We start from the raw sequence: 15,562 nt of genomic DNA, 5'->3' as shown, positions 1-15,562 counted from the left end.
CTTTCTCGAATTACATAACTTCGAGTCATTTGTTTATTACCATCAGTATCATTTGTTTAGGGTTTTAGCTGGCGTATTCCAAATATAGTTATAGAATAGATTATTAAAATTAATATATATGTCTTCATTCATGATTCGATAAAATAATGATACTGATATATTTTGTACAATATAACAATATTTTACAATTATAATTGTTCATTTTGTGAAAATAAATGAATTTTTCTAAATTGATTCAAAACGTTATGTATTTTTATATATAAGTAATGTAAGTGTGTTAAGAATCAAATGTTTTATTATTTTTGCATATATAAATAAGATTGTTTTGCTTAAGTTATGTATAACTTCAATTGAAAATACTTGTATCATAATTATAAAGAAATTATTGTAAATATTCGTTTTTTTTTTTTTAAATACGATTCATTTCGAAATACATCGAAAATATACGTTGCCATCTTTACTTAGTAAATCGTTGACCAATCAGATCACTTTCAATAAACAGCCATTTTACTTTCGCTACGGTCGCACGAAGCGCGAGTCGAACTCTATCGAACACGGTGTAGTTTCAAGCTATCGCCTGCATCGCAGGTTTTGCTGATTTTTCGTACAAAAATCTCTTTGCTAGGGTAATAATTTGATATAAAGTAAATCGAAGAAAAGTCGGAGGATGGTTCTGGCGGAGAGAAACTCAGAAAATGTTAGAAATGGGCGCAGATCGAGGGGCCCCAGCCCTAATGGACAGACGGAATCCTCGAGCGAAGAAGACGGAGGTACTAATTTCATATTGCACTTCAATTAGTACTATAATTAGTGTGATCTTCTTAAGCCTTATTACAATCAATATATCATAAATATGCAATAACTCTAAGAATATATTCTCCTTTGGAAGTTTGCATACTTTTATATTGATCGAACGCGAAAATCCGTAAGGATCTTCAAACAGCGCGCCCCACTTTTCCTCTTTTTAAGCTTCTCCCATTTTCAGCCAATTCCTATGAATATCTCTATGAAACAATTTTAATTCACTTTTTCGGTATTATTGAACTTTTATTTCTATATATCGTTGTAATAATATATTATTTTTTTTAATCGAACTAAATGAAGTATAATTGAGTCTTTATATATGTAATTGTATATTAAAATAATTTGTAGATATTATTGTATATGTATTAATAAAATATAAATAAAAAAAACATTTTTGGAACTTCATGTCTTAATAAACTATACAATAAGTTCACTTATATTTTTCCATTAATTTAAAATTTTTACATTTTAAGAAAATTATAATTTCTCTAAGTTCCAGCAGAGAAAATCCGTGTTGGAAGGGATTATCAAGTTATTGTTCCAGAATTTGTTCCAGTCAGTGGTATGTTATTTAAACAGAATTATTAATTTCAGGTTCTTTTTACATATACATTGTAATTTAAAAAAAAGTTTCTTTCAAGTTCATATTCTTACTTTCATAATTATAGATTTTATATTTTAGAACGACGATTAGATCAGTGTCCTGATAGAGCATTATTGGTATGGTCTCCTACTACTGATATACCTGATCAAAAATGTAAATATTAACTGTTTTATTTATTTGATTGTTTATAATACATATATCATACAAATTTCTTTTTTCTTTATAGTGGATGAATATATTATATTAGCAAAGGAGAAGTATGGATATAATGGAGAACAAGCATTAGGGATGTTATTTTGGCACAAACATAATTTAGAGCGTGCTGTATTAGATTTAGCTAATTTTACACCATTCCCTGATGAATGGACAGTAGAGGACAAAGTTCTTTTTGAACAAGCATTTCAGTTTCATGGGAAAAGCTTCCATCGAATTCGTCAAATGGTAGAATCTTTCCTGAATTAAAAATTAAAAAACACAAGAATTATATAAATAATTATTAATTTTTTTGTCTTACATTTACAGTTACCAGATAAATCTATTGCCAGTCTTGTTAAATATTATTATAGCTGGAAAAAGACACGGACTAGAACATCACTAATGGATAGACAAGCAAGGAAACTAACGAGTGGTGGGAAAGAAGGAGAAAATGGTAGTGAAAATGGGAGTGAATTAGGTTCCAATACAGACAGTGAATCAGAGGAAAAAGTAAGACATACTTTTCAGATATTTAACAAATGCATGCACTTGATGTCCATGAAAAAGAATAAATTTTCTCTCTCTCTCTTTCTATCTAAAATAATATTTCATATTATAAACTATCATAAAATATCAGTTTTTAAATATTTTAGTAATTACAAATATAAAATTGTGTTTTATTAATTAGAATAACAAATTTATTTTCGTTGCTTGTTAACTATTTTTACAAACAAAGTTCAAGCTTTTTGTTTCCATTTTAATTTTGCTATTTTTTTTTTTTTTTTTTATCAAGTTATGTTAAGTAAATTAACGTTTGTGCTATTGCGTGTGGTAGTGTTCTCCTCTTGCTGCATTTTAATGCCATGGCACTGGCTCGAAATCGTACATATCTACTATGCAGTAATATGCGTCTAAAAAATGTATCCACACGGTAACGTATTCCATGCGGTGAATAATACGAAAATGATAAAAACACTGATCTACAATTGGTAAAAATTATCAGAACTATGAGTTAAGAGATAAATATGGAATGAACTAATATAATATAAAAAAAATACAACTTAAATACATTAATGTTAAACTTCTATTTTTCGTATCTTAATAATTTTCTGAACTATTAAAAAAATCTATATAACATCAGTAATACAAGACTAAAGCTAGTTAAATTATCGTTGCATCGTGTATGAACGTAAATGTGGAACGTTCTAGAAATGGACGATCCACCGCGGAATACGTCGTGGAAAGAACCAAGCTGTGCCAGGAAGCCAAGGCACTGACGCCAAAGCCCCATCCGACTCGGAAAACGCCCCTCAGGTTCAGGTACTCAGCCTAAACCTTACCCTGTTGCATAGCATAGTATGCTTATTATATTTTGCTATTATTTTTACCGTCCCGTATTTATTATTTCTCTGCCCTACACCTTTTTTTTTTTTTTTTCTATATCAAAAAGAACAAAATTTTGCAAAAGTAATCTACATAGTAGAATTGATAGGCTGAAACCTTACTGAGGAAAAAATGTTGAAGCCCAAAAATTATCTAATACAAGGGAGATCTAAATATCTCATGAACTTATTAATTCGAAACAAATTATTGGCTTTTTATTACTTAAAAGTTTGATTAAAATAATAAAACTATAAAAAGTTCGGAGCTTCTAATTTTTTATGGCGGGCCGAATTAACGTTTCTAGATAGAATTTTAAATATTCTCATGTATATATTTCATTCTTTTGGTAATAAAAAATTTCTAGAGATTAGTTTAGTTACATGTTAGATAAATATTAACGGATGGAAAGGGTGGGGGGATTGTCAGAATATATTCTAAAAGGGTATTATGTGTTGTAGGGCTCGTGTAGCAACTGTGGCGTTGCTTGTCATAGTGTTCGTGCGACGCCGAAAGGACATGCGTGTCACAGCTGCTATCTGCACTGGAGGTCAGTGAGCGCAAGTTAAATAAAATTTCAATAATTGAGAAACTATTAGAACTTTTCTTAAAATTAGAATGTTCATGCACATATTTCATTATGAATTAAAGAATTATAGGAAATTAATTTTATATATTTAATGAGTAAAGTAATAATACATGTATCACAAAACTTTTTAAAATATACTTTCATAAGAATGCATGAGCATTCTTATTTATATTAGTTAATTTTAAAGGAAGTTCCAAGAACGAAGTAATTGTAGATCAGATATATCACTGATAAGAAAATATTAGAAGTATACATTACAAATTTATTTAAATGATTTAGGCGAACTGGTGTAGCAAGACCATTAAGTTCCATGCCAGGTCGAACAAATAAAAGAAAACCACCTCGCGGTCTCGTTGTTAATCATGATGATTTAGCAGCATTGGCTGGTCAACCCAATCAAGCAAACAACAGCTTACAAGCGATTGACACCGAAATTGTTAGCCTAAAACGCCAAGTACGTTTCACAATAAAATAATATGAAACGTGTGGATACATTTTTATATGGAAAATTGATATAATTTATTGTTCAATTAAGAAAATCTGAGTTAGCTGAATAAAATTTTTTATTTTAATACACAGATACAATCAAACAAACAGCAAGTAAGTGCATTGAAACGTAAAACAACTGATGGTATTGATGATTTACGACCACCGGAAGTATCCAGTCGTATAAATGCTCGTTGGACAAATGACGAATTGCTCTTGGCCGTTCAAGGTGTCCGGAAATATGGGAAAGATTTTTCTGCGATTGCTGATGTAATTGGAACTAAAACAGAAGCTCATTTGCGATCATTCTTTGTAAATTATCGACGAAGGTATAATTTAGATGCTGTCTTGAAAGAATATGAAGCTGAAAACGGTCCGATATTAATTGATGATGAAAAAGAAGAAAAGGTAAAATATTTACAACTTATTCTGCTTACATTATTTATAGATATTATTGGATATTAATGTTTCAGATGGATGTGGATCAGCCTAATGAAACAGCAGAGTCATCTCAAAAGACAAAATCATCTGTAGGTCTTGGACAAACTGCTAAATAACAAATGACTATACTTTTGAATACTGGCAAACGTGAAAAGAATAATCACAGGCACGTTGATAATCGATAATATTCTGTAAAAGGTATTTGTTCATAATTCAGTTCGCTATTGTTATTTTTAATTTTACTACGTTATGCAATACTAATGCAATACTGCATTAGAAACATCAAATACAAGCAACAGTTTTCATTGAACTTATGCGTAAATCAATAATTCATAGAAAGGAATAGGAATAAATTAATAGGAACAAAAATATATGAATTTATTTAGCTAAACAGTTTTGCATATACTTAATATGGATTTTATTAAGCAATATGGAAGAAATGTAATTCTATTAAAGACATCTAGTACATAATTCTAAGCATAGATAAATTAGATTAAAGATGAATACATCCAAGTGCTAATAATAAGTATGTCTGCAACATCCATTGTATGTAATCATGGATGCATAATAAGTTTCTTTCAAATAAATTAACTGTGTTGTGTAGCATATAATATTTGTAGATATACATAAGGAATATCAAAGTCCCATTTTAAATGAAAGTAATTTAAAAAACAAAATTATTCATTTTAAATAAAGAAAGATTCAAACATTAATAAATGAATGAAAGATTGATACAATTGTAAAAATATTGAAAAAATGCTATAGTTTACAACGTTCAGAAAGTCAGGTATGGTTCAGTAACTTCGATTTCATATGCGGATAATCAGCGGTCTTCGACGATTTTTTATCTATGCTCAAATATTAACTAGATATTATTCTAATGATTTGTCGCTACAATGAAGCTGTGTTTGTATTAATTTCAAGTTTTGCATGCACTTTATGTTGACTTATGTTCTGTATATTTAATTTTTTATAAAGTGTTCATAAGAAATTTACATGATATATGTTACGAAACTTAGAGTAAAAAGAATATATAGATAAGAAAAAAATATAGAGAGCAATCACTTATTTATATTTCATTTATGTAAAATATTCTCAAATAGCTTTCGTGATTATTTCGTAATTACATAAATCGGAAAAGAATTCTTGTCTTGTGCCTATGCATTTTTGGGCGTATGAAAATGAAGGAAAGAACAGTAAAATTAAAAAAAATTCAACTTTAAAAATTGAGAAGATATTTCTCTTCTTTTCCCACTGCTTCCTGTTTATATAATATGTATTCAAAATATAACATTGAAATTTAGCGAGAATTAGACAATCTTCCATTCTTTATTAAAGTAAATAAAAATTTGGAGAGCAAGAGAAATTCTTCCAACTTTTAAATTTTTCATATAATTGATTATAAATACTTGAAACTGTAACAATATCATGCTGTTCACACCATTCGCACGTATATTATGATTCACATCATTTGTGAAGGTACTAGCAAAAATTTAATGCAATCATTGCCAAGTTATTTTACTTAAAAATGAAATCAATGATCGCGTTGAATGATATATTATTAAAAGAATAATGCTCAAGGAAATAATACAATTTCATTCACATTTTAACAAAAAAAATTTAATATTTTATTAAAATACATCACAATAGAAATTTTTTTATTAGTTTTATAGAATAACAAACTTGAGAGATTGAAAATCGAATATATCAAATTGAAAAGAATATATTTTTATGGCTTGCTGCTGCATACTCAATCCATGTGTATAAAAAACAAGAAGAAAAAAATGGTTCCTCATATTTGTATTGCATTATGCAAAATTATGTGTATACTAAAATTGCCCATACTTCAAATTGACGGTGCTTCTATATTTAAAAGCACAACATTTTGTACTCCTATAAAATGAGAGTATTTTACTTGTATAATAAAAAATTATATTGAATAATTTTAATTCGACAAAATCTTTATACAAAAAAAATGTTTTTTATAAATTTCTTGAAATGCTTGTGTAATGTTAGATATTCGAACAAATAAGTGTATGTATATTAATCCGTAATTCTATCTTAGAAGAAATTATGTCGTCAATTTTCTAGGATTTAATAATAATTGTAAAAGATATAAATTTAGTTCGAAAGAAATAATTATTATTAGACATCATTTTCAAGATAAACTTACTTCCAATGATTTTTTACTGTTTTGCGAAAGAACATTTAAACATCATATACCTGTAACTTTGCTTATAGTTTCATGTGTACATCCACATTTACTATTAATAGCAATAGCAATAAGATCGTTAGTTTAATGTTTGTCTAGGGTAGAGTTTACTACTTAATGTTAACCGTTTGAGTCTCAGGGGTCTCTGAAAAAATAGGATCGAAAAATCCCGAACAGCGCGATAGCTCTTGTCTTAATCGATTGAGAAGAGAAACAAGCGGCGCAATAGATCTCGTCATATTTGTTATTTTTGTGAAATACATCTATATTATTATATATCCGTACTATTAGTTTATAAGTATTTTAAGTTTTGCTCAATAAAAATTATTGAGAAGATAACAATAAAATACAAAATACAGCGATCACGCTGCTTAGGACTCAAACGGTTAATAAAAAAAAAAACACTCGCAAGCGTGTGTGCACGATTCCTTTAATAAAAGATGGTATTCTTGAAAATGATTATGAGATTAGGTACACCGTAGAAATTATTATATAACATGAATGTAAATAGAAATGATCACCAAAGAAATTTACCGTAATCGTTAGCGACATATCACGAAGGCAGATGAAATAGTCGACAAAGATTATCTCGTCAAATTGTTTGCAAAACTCAAATGAAAAAGTATATAGTACGATTAAAAGTAAATAGAAAATTATTTGAAATTTTCTGTCCTTTTTTAAATACAATATTCCATTCAAGCATAATGTAATGATTGTAAAATATTAAAACTTTTAATGAATAGTACCTACATAGAAAAGCATTTGATTTTACTTGTAACAAATAAGGAAAGGTTAACTTTCAAAAATGTTCAATGAAAAATAATCTGTTATGTTTTGATGGTTTTTATATTTTTAGTACGTGCAATTCTTTCACACACGAAAGCATGGCGCAGTGTTCAAATATATTATTAAATATAAGCTTTCATAGTTTAAGATTGAAGAAGGAAATCACATTCAAATATTTTGCTATGTGGATGTTCTCTTTTCCTTCTAAAGGAACTTCTTTCTTCAATACTTCTTTAATTACGAATGCATTTAAACAAACAATGATGGGCTGTCAGCGAATAAAGGATGTTTCAAACGAATGAACTTGCTTATGTCCAGATATACTTTTGAAATTGAATTTTTGTAATTTTATATATACGATATATATTGCTAATTATTAGAATGTTGCGTAAGGTTGTTCTGATAATTCATGAAGCACATTGACGTTATACAATACTTTTAACTTGCACGGACAACAAAATTTTTGTTTAACGATTAGAAATATTATGTATTTTGAACAATATTATGATAAATTTATTATATTTGATAAGGGTGCGTAAGGGTGTTAATTGTAGATACGGTAAAGTATGAACAATGAGACATATTAAAGGATGAAAATTACATAGTATGTAATATACACATATTCTATGATCGTTCAAAATTTTCTAATATTTTAAGGCAATTAATGTAGCATAATGTAAATATAAAGTTACAAGCTTCGTGAATGTATAAACATTCATATGTCCGTAAAATGTACAGATGTATTTATTCAGAACTACATATTAAATATTTCTTGTGTACTTTGATAGGTTAAAAAGCATTTATTTCGAGACACCTTAATAAAAAATTATAAGTATCTAGTTATAAAGAGTACTCCGTTACTGCTTATCGTTTATTCATTAAAATTGTACATTACATATTATTATTAGCTATAATTCTGTATTACAATTTTTTGTTTCATTAATAAATAATTTACATACTTAGTATTTAAAATAGTTTCTAAATTCATATCATCGAAATAACATTCTCGTTGCAGTTGATATTTCGATTCATGAGTTTCATTATCGCATTCTATCATACTATCTTTTGTAGAGTAGTTATCATGGCTGTGCTCCTTTCGTTTCATGTAATAGAAACAAAGATTTAGAAACTTCGACTCTTCTCTATAAAAAGGATTATCATCATGGTAGAAAGGATTTTCAATAGCCGTGTTGCTATCAAAATACTTAATACTGTGTGTGAACAATTTTACGAAAAATAGATTCATATCGTTATCCGTAGGAAAATTTAATTTTTCGAGCATTACTTCGGATAATAGTCTTTGATATATAAGTTCATCATGCCCTAAAGCATTATATTCAGTATTAATTGTCTGTAGAACATGCGCCCTTAAATTTTCCGCAATAATTTCGCGTATCTCTGTAATTTCATCTTTCAGCAGAATTAAACAGCAATGTAAAATACTTAATTTAGTTTTGCTTGTTAATTCTGCAAATCGATGAACTAAGAATTGCATAAGTTCAACTGCGATTCGTCTCATGTGTTCTTCTTCATGAACACTTAATTTGAGTGTATGGGATAGTACTTCGTCTATCATTGCCTCGTTTCGAGAAAAAATTATTAATATGCATTTTAAACTCCATAAATTATAATATCTTACAGTTTCTAATTTTTCAATAAACGAAATTTCTACTATTTTCGTAATATCTAATTCATTTATATCTAATAGCGGCCAATGCTTCAAAGTTTTCAAAATGTAATTTATCATTGCATTTAAAAGTAGTTCATTACATCCGTATTCATTTAGCAATACACGTTTGAGTAAAATTTTCAAAATTGGGATACTATGTGACACGTGATTTAAGAAAGAAATACTTTGATCGATACAAGGGGAGTACAAAATTTTATGCAAAATATCAATATTAACGTTATTAGTACGGTTTATATAGTCAGCATATAACTTTGTAGAAAGGTCTACAAATTGGAAAAATCCTGGTTTTATTTTCTCGGAAGAAAGTAAAAATCTGTTTCCGTTAAAAATAAATATGTCTTCTTTAGATATCTCATCGGAAATAAATTCTTTTAGTTGTAAAAATAGCATTTCAATCATGTAACATATTTGTGAGCTACATTCTCCTGTCGACATATTACTCCAAATTTGTAATATTTTTCGAAATCGCAGACATTCTGGAGATTTTTCTAATCCACGATCAACGTATCGCTTAACATCCGAACACACATTTATACTTTCAATTTCAACGGATAATTTTTCTTTGAGAAATTTCATAGTTAAAAAATAGCCATGGATTAAATTAACACTCTGGCATGAAGAAATATCGCATTTTAATTTCTGAAGCTCGAGTTGAATTTGTAAAAAGTCTGTTAATGCTGCATATGCTTTTGCAGCTAAGAATCTAACATAGAAAATAGGATTTCCAATCAGCATACAAAGTAAGTATTTTACTTTTGATACATATTTTTGCGAGGAATAATCAATTAAGTTGCAAGCACTACATGAAAATTTCGAAAGGAGTATAAGAATATGAACGATATTCGAATGTAAATATAGAGCAGTAGAGAACCTTGTAAAGGTAAATGAAAACCTATGTAATTCTTTCATGGCATAGTCTGCAAGTAGTGGATAATGCGTAACAAAATGATTAATGGAATAACCATTTCCAAAATCTAAGGTATTCCCATAACTTTGGCCTATTAATCTTGGAACTATCGAACCAAATAATTGTAGACTTGCATTTCTGATAGTCCATATTTCTGATTGCAAATATTTAAAACAAGTTAGTGAAATTCTTTCCATGTATGGAGCTAACTGTGCGTTTATTTCTTTATCAGCTACTAAAGCCCGTAGAAAATATAAACGTCTTGCCCATGGAGAATCGTGTTGAAATTCTATGCTCTTCAAATTCTCATCAGAAACATCGTCCAACAGGTCTAATAATTTTTGTACTGCAAAATGCAAAAGAGGTCTATCTCGTCGATTATCGCTAACGACAATTCTATGAAACATAATTGATAATCCAGCACCTCTTCTGGTAATGTTTAAAGTATCCATAGAATTATTTTCTAATATATGCAATATATGTGTTTTTGGCAAATTAGAATACTTAGTTTCTTTGCACAAACATCTGAAATGACATAATTGCTAGATATTTAATTTTTCTATTATCCTATCAATATGAATTATACCTCGTTAATTTTCCAATTGCTGTACCCGCTGCTTCCACTACACCTTTGTGTCTACATCTGAGTAATACAGTAACGATAACATTTGCGGAACGTTTAACTGTATCGTCGGAACACATTAATGTACCTATTTCACAAGCTATTTCACAGGAGACCTACATAGAAAATATGCTTTATTATCTTACTTTTGTTTACAAAGAGATATATTTATTAAAATTAAACGATAAAGGTTTAAACTTTTACCTTTAAAGACATCCAAATGCAAGAGATGAGTACCTGATGTGCAGGAGTTAAACTTAAATCATCGAAATTAATGTTGTCTATCTTACTATTTTTAATAGCTTCGTTAATCGCTAATCCCATTTCTGCGAACGACGACGAATATTCTACAAATTCAGTTACAATTTCATCTAAGGCAAGATATATTTTAGACTTCAATGAAATTGAATAAAATGTACCTGTATTTTTGGATTTTGAAGAAAATATATATAGAAAAAAATCTGTAGCATCTTCCAATAGATACAATATTTTTTCAATAAATTCTAAAGATATATTAGAACTTTCTTGACCATTTTGAAAAGCAATATTTAATAAAGCAGTCATCACACCATAAAATGGTTTATTTTGAACAATTGCCTTTAGTACATCTTCTTTCATTTGTATTAACTGATTCGTAGCTTCATTAAACAAGAAATTCGAATATTTCAACTGATCACTATAATCCATATGATCTCGTAAAATATTCAAAGGCAACCATTTTACTAAAATTGACATAAGAGCCGCACCACTTTCAATTTCATAGAATTTAGAAGAATTACAATTTTTCAATGCCGTGTGAAATAATATCTAAATCAATAATGTCCTTTTTTTTTAAATGAAAAACCAACTGTTGAGAGAAAGATGAATAATTTCTTACCTGCTTTTCTACATGAGACAAAATATCTTTATTGAAATAATTAAGAATAATAGAAGCAGCTAATTGCTTGACATCAAGTGCAGAATCTAGTACAAGTCTTAATAAGATAAATAAACTTCTTCTGTTCGTGAATTTCCAGTTTCCAGTTATTATTAAATGTTTTTCCAGCAATGAAATGCACAAAACATTTTCGACATTGGACTTATTTGTGACAAAGCCATTGGTAAATGAAAGTATGGTTCTATATAAATTTAAGCCTAGAATTTTTCTTTGATAACAAGAACCAATTTCAAAACAATCCAAAAAGAATTCATGCAACCAATGTGTAATATAATACACATCTTGTATACTGTTTGAATTATTATCACACATTTTTAGAACGTTAGTATAAAATATTTTAAAATATTTGACAATCCCATCTCTCATGTACACTGTTGTACTATTTGCATTGTGCCATAAAAAATGTTGTATTGTAAAAAACTGATCTCTATTTTCATTGTATAATCTAGTTATTTGATAACAATTTATGGCAAATCCATTCAATCTTATGATTTCTTTATTATGATTTATATAACATTCTATCCCTGCTTGTTGTGGAAGATCAATGTGCATTTCACAAGCCAATTTTTGGAGATGTGAACGTAAAAAATGTTCTCTTATATCTGTGATTAAATTCCATAAATAAGGTAAAAGATTTCTGTATTTTTTAACAACTGGTTCAAGCCAATGTTTGTAGAGTAACTGAAGAGCATTATGATTTTCACTGAAATTAAATATCCATATTTTGACACTCGAATTTTCTATTATTTGTAAAAGTTTGGAAGTTTAACTTACTTCTCTGACGATTCCCAATGGTGAAAGAGGTAGTTCATTATATGTCCAAAGGCTTCTTTCCATTCATTTTCGCTTAATTTTTTTACAATAGCAAGATAAACTTTTGTACCAGCAGAACGCAAATAATATTTTGTTAAGCTAGTACATAAAGAAAATAAAAAGTCACGAGATGTAATAATTTTGATTTTGTCCAAAACTTCGCAAATTTCCGCAAGTATATCATATTTTAATTCGTTCTGCCAAGAAATTGTATTGACACAATGCTTAAACAGATACTCCAAATATCCATTATATTTGTTTTCCATGATTTTCAGGTACATGTTAAAAATAAGTGCTGAATTTTGCTTACTTATGTCATTGATAGCATTACACCAATTTGAAAAGATAATTGATTCAAGTCTCTGTTCTACTTCCGAATATGTACTCCAAAAAGTTGTGTTTATGGTTCGTTGCAACCACATATATAATATTTTGTATGCAAAATAAGAATGTTTAGTATATCTTACACAATGCTCGAATATAACATCGAAAATGAGAAAACAAATATCATTAGAATATATTTTACTGCAATTTACTTGTAAATACCCATAAGCGCAAATCAGTTTAAATAATCCGGATTCAACGGTATTATACTTTTTATTGAAGATGTATACTTCATTATGTTTAGAGCTCAAAAGATTTGTAAAAGTTTCTTTTAGAAATACTAAATTAGATTGCATTGACAGTAAAGCAAAAAATGTATGGGAAGCCAACAAGGTTCTCTCTCTTTTTATTTCTGTATTCGAAGCAAAAGCTCCTATAATATGTATATAAACTGGTTGCCATTGTTTTAAATGTTCATCATTCCAGGATTCTTTGTATGATGAAGCAAAGTTTATCAGTTTCTAAAAAGACAACAACAAAATTCTTTGTTTATGTAAAGTAATCTAATAGACATTAATCGTTTTAAATGAAATTGTAGATTAATAGAATCATAAAATACTAACTCTGAAAATAGCAGTGTCTTCTGCACATGTTTGTAACTCTTTGATTACATAATTCAATTCCATATTTTTTGTACACATTTTGTTATTGTAATTTAGTAACAGAAGATTCAATTTAATAATTATGTATATTATATATATTTTTGTACCCTAGTCATACGTGTTTGTATTTGTTGTTTGAAAATTAAAAACTGCTTTTGAAGTTTGTGCAGTTGCATCAGATTTGTCTGTTTTGTCTCCATCAAGGCCGCATGTCCTGCAATTAATATGTAATAATGACATTCTTTAAAATTTTGTTTTTTAAGCATAAAAAAATTAATAGAAAACAATTAATTCCTGCAAAACCATAAAAAAACGTTTAAAAATTAAAAAATAATGAATTATTGGTTTAAATGTAAATAAGCATATCATCCAGCAGCCATAAAATTAGCCTCTATGTGTAAAATAATTGAGAAAGAAAATATTATCAGCTTTTAATATAATGGATTAAGGATCATCATACAATATAAGAAGACAATATTGTTACTTGCATTTGTTTTATTATAAGTAATAAAAATAAGAAAACTTAATTTGGAAACAATCTAATAGCTATTAGTTCAAATGTAATAAATTATAAATTACAATTGCTAAATTAGTTTTATATTTTATGTTGCATTTTGTTCTTCAGGAACATACCCCCCTTGTTCTAGCTGCTCTTTGAATTTCAAGTACTCTCGTTTACGATCAAAGTGTTTTACCTAGTAAAAAGTGATAAACATGAAGATTTAATGAAAGAGAGACAGGCATTACACATAGGAAAATTATTTCCTTCACTGTTACTTATTATACTTCATAAGTGAAAAACTTAATATTACAATTCTTCAATTATTGTAATAAAGTACAAAATTTACCCATAGTGCAGGACAAAACTTTTCATATTGATCTCTAAATTTTTTACACTCTGTTTCTGTTTTACCATCATCAAGACATTTCCAATATTCATCTCTATGATTCCAACATTTTGCACGATCTTCTTTACTCGGAAAAGACATCCTAAAATAATCTTTGCATTACCAATTATATATTACACATTTATGTTTTCCTTTTTTAAATTAATATGCATTCCTTTTCTTTAGTTTTACAAACTTATTAAATAAATTTTTATGTATTTTTTAGTAAAAAAGAAATTACAATGTTCCAACTCAAAAGAATTAATTTGCACTTACCTATATTATATATTGTGGAACTGAAACCTTTTCGGAATTGAATAAATTTTCACTTACAAATTCAAGATGTGTTACAAATACTTATTTTTACAGAAATTAAAAATAAGAACCTTAAAATAAAACAAAATGATTACATAATCTTATAGCACTGTAGCGTAATTTATACACCAAAAATCATAAGGAAAAATTGAACTTTTTTATTTTTTAATTTAAAAATGACTTTCGGAGATATAATTTATTGATCTAATTTTTTAATTTATTATATTGAATATGACCTGTGTTATAGGTTACTCAGGACAATAAATTCCATTTTATTAAATAATTTATAAAGTTTTTAATATTATAAAAGCATATATACATAAATAAAACAAGTAAATTGAAATTTGTATTATTTATGTATTTTACCTTTATATAAATGAAGATTACTTTATTTTTATGCTAATAGAGGAAAATAGAAACTAACCTGTTTATTAGTTTCCTTAAGATAAACCATGGAGTACTACAACACAAGATTATATAAAATTTTGTTGTATCGAATTTACATTCGTTTTTTAAATTACAGATATATATAATCCTTATTTTTTAAATTTATTGTAAAACAGTATGAATATTCAACACAAATTAAGAGTCCTTGCAAGCATAATTTATTATTCTTAATGTGTACAGTCAAAAAATATTACTTTATCATCTAAATTAGGATAAAAAAGGAATTTTAATCCAATTATTTTACAAATAGAAAAGCACATGGGTATCCATATTTAATATTCCCACATGTACTTACTTACTAAATGGAAATGAAATCAGTGTTGCCAATACCCATATATTAATTTGTGATTTTTTTAGGAATGAGATTTATTTCTAGCTAAATTCGTATAAAAGTGGTAATACACTATCAATAAAAAATTAGAAATCTATTAACGATATTGATATCGAAATGAATTAAATTG

The 15,562-nt window shown here is 27.7% G+C and overlaps 2 protein-coding genes across 5 annotated transcripts; one reads left to right on the top strand and one right to left on the bottom strand.

The window, feature by feature from the left end:
* The first annotated feature begins 513 nt into the window (after positions 1–513).
* Positions 514–6,442, top strand: Corest (REST corepressor). Of its 3 annotated transcripts, none has more exons than XM_072001673.1 (10): positions 514–770; positions 1,298–1,366; positions 1,487–1,561; positions 1,635–1,849; positions 1,931–2,113; positions 2,813–2,923; positions 3,445–3,533; positions 3,852–4,026; positions 4,152–4,466; positions 4,532–6,442. In XM_072001673.1, exons 1-10 carry the CDS (start codon positions 668–670, stop codon positions 4,613–4,615), a joined length of 1,419 nt encoding a protein of 472 aa, XP_071857774.1. In that variant the 5' UTR covers positions 514–667; the 3' UTR covers positions 4,616–6,442. The 3 variants fall into 3 exon arrangements, with proteins under 3 accessions (XP_071857774.1, XP_071857773.1, XP_071857775.1); XM_072001672.1 differs by having other exon boundaries at positions 2,813–2,959; XM_072001674.1 differs by lacking the exon at positions 2,813–2,923 and having other exon boundaries at positions 515–770.
* Positions 6,443–8,354: 1,912 nt separating this feature from the next.
* Positions 8,355–15,517, bottom strand: LOC139986376 (tRNA (32-2'-O)-methyltransferase regulator THADA). 2 transcript variants are annotated; one of them, XM_072001655.1, is made up of 8 exons: positions 15,079–15,516; positions 13,414–13,666; positions 12,428–13,311; positions 11,594–12,356; positions 11,136–11,523; positions 10,921–11,063; positions 10,681–10,832; positions 8,355–10,619 (listed from the first exon to the last, which is right to left on the bottom strand). In XM_072001655.1, exons 2-8 carry the CDS (start codon positions 13,489–13,491, stop codon positions 8,402–8,404), a joined length of 4,626 nt encoding a protein of 1,541 aa, XP_071857756.1. In that variant the 5' UTR covers positions 13,492–13,666; positions 15,079–15,516; the 3' UTR covers positions 8,355–8,401. The 2 variants fall into 2 exon arrangements, with proteins under 2 accessions (XP_071857756.1, XP_071857755.1); XM_072001654.1 differs by having other exon boundaries at positions 10,921–11,523; positions 15,079–15,517.
* Positions 15,518–15,562: the final 45 nt, after the last annotated feature.

This window comes from Bombus fervidus, chromosome 4 (assembly GCF_041682495.2).
Source record: "Bombus fervidus isolate BK054 chromosome 4, iyBomFerv1, whole genome shotgun sequence".
Lineage (NCBI taxonomy): Eukaryota > Metazoa > Arthropoda > Insecta > Hymenoptera > Apidae > Bombus > Bombus fervidus.
Note: the sequence above shows the minus strand (reverse complement) of the source record. Positions and strands in the feature narration are given on the sequence as shown.

Coding starts and splice junctions, on each gene's coding strand:
- Corest (XM_072001672.1), top strand. CDS start 668: ATGGTTCTGGCGGAGAGAAACTCAGAAAATGTTAGAAATGGGCGCAGA. Junction 771..1,297: donor CTCGAGCGAAGAAGACGGAG/GTACTAATTTCA, acceptor AATTTCTCTAAG/TTCCAGCAGAGAAAATCCGT. Junction 2,114..2,812: donor ACAGTGAATCAGAGGAAAAA/GTAAGACATACT, acceptor GGAACGTTCTAG/AAATGGACGATCCACCGCGG.
- LOC139986376 (XM_072001654.1), bottom strand. CDS start 13,491: ATGTGTACAAAAAATATGGAATTGAATTATGTAATCAAAGAGTTACAA. Junction 11,524..11,593: donor TGTCTCATGTAGAAAAGCAG/GTAAGAAATTAT, acceptor TTATTGATTTAG/ATATTATTTCACACGGCATT. Junction 10,833..10,920: donor GCATTTGGATGTCTTTAAAG/GTAAAAGTTTAA, acceptor TTTTCTATGTAG/GTCTCCTGTGAAATAGCTTG.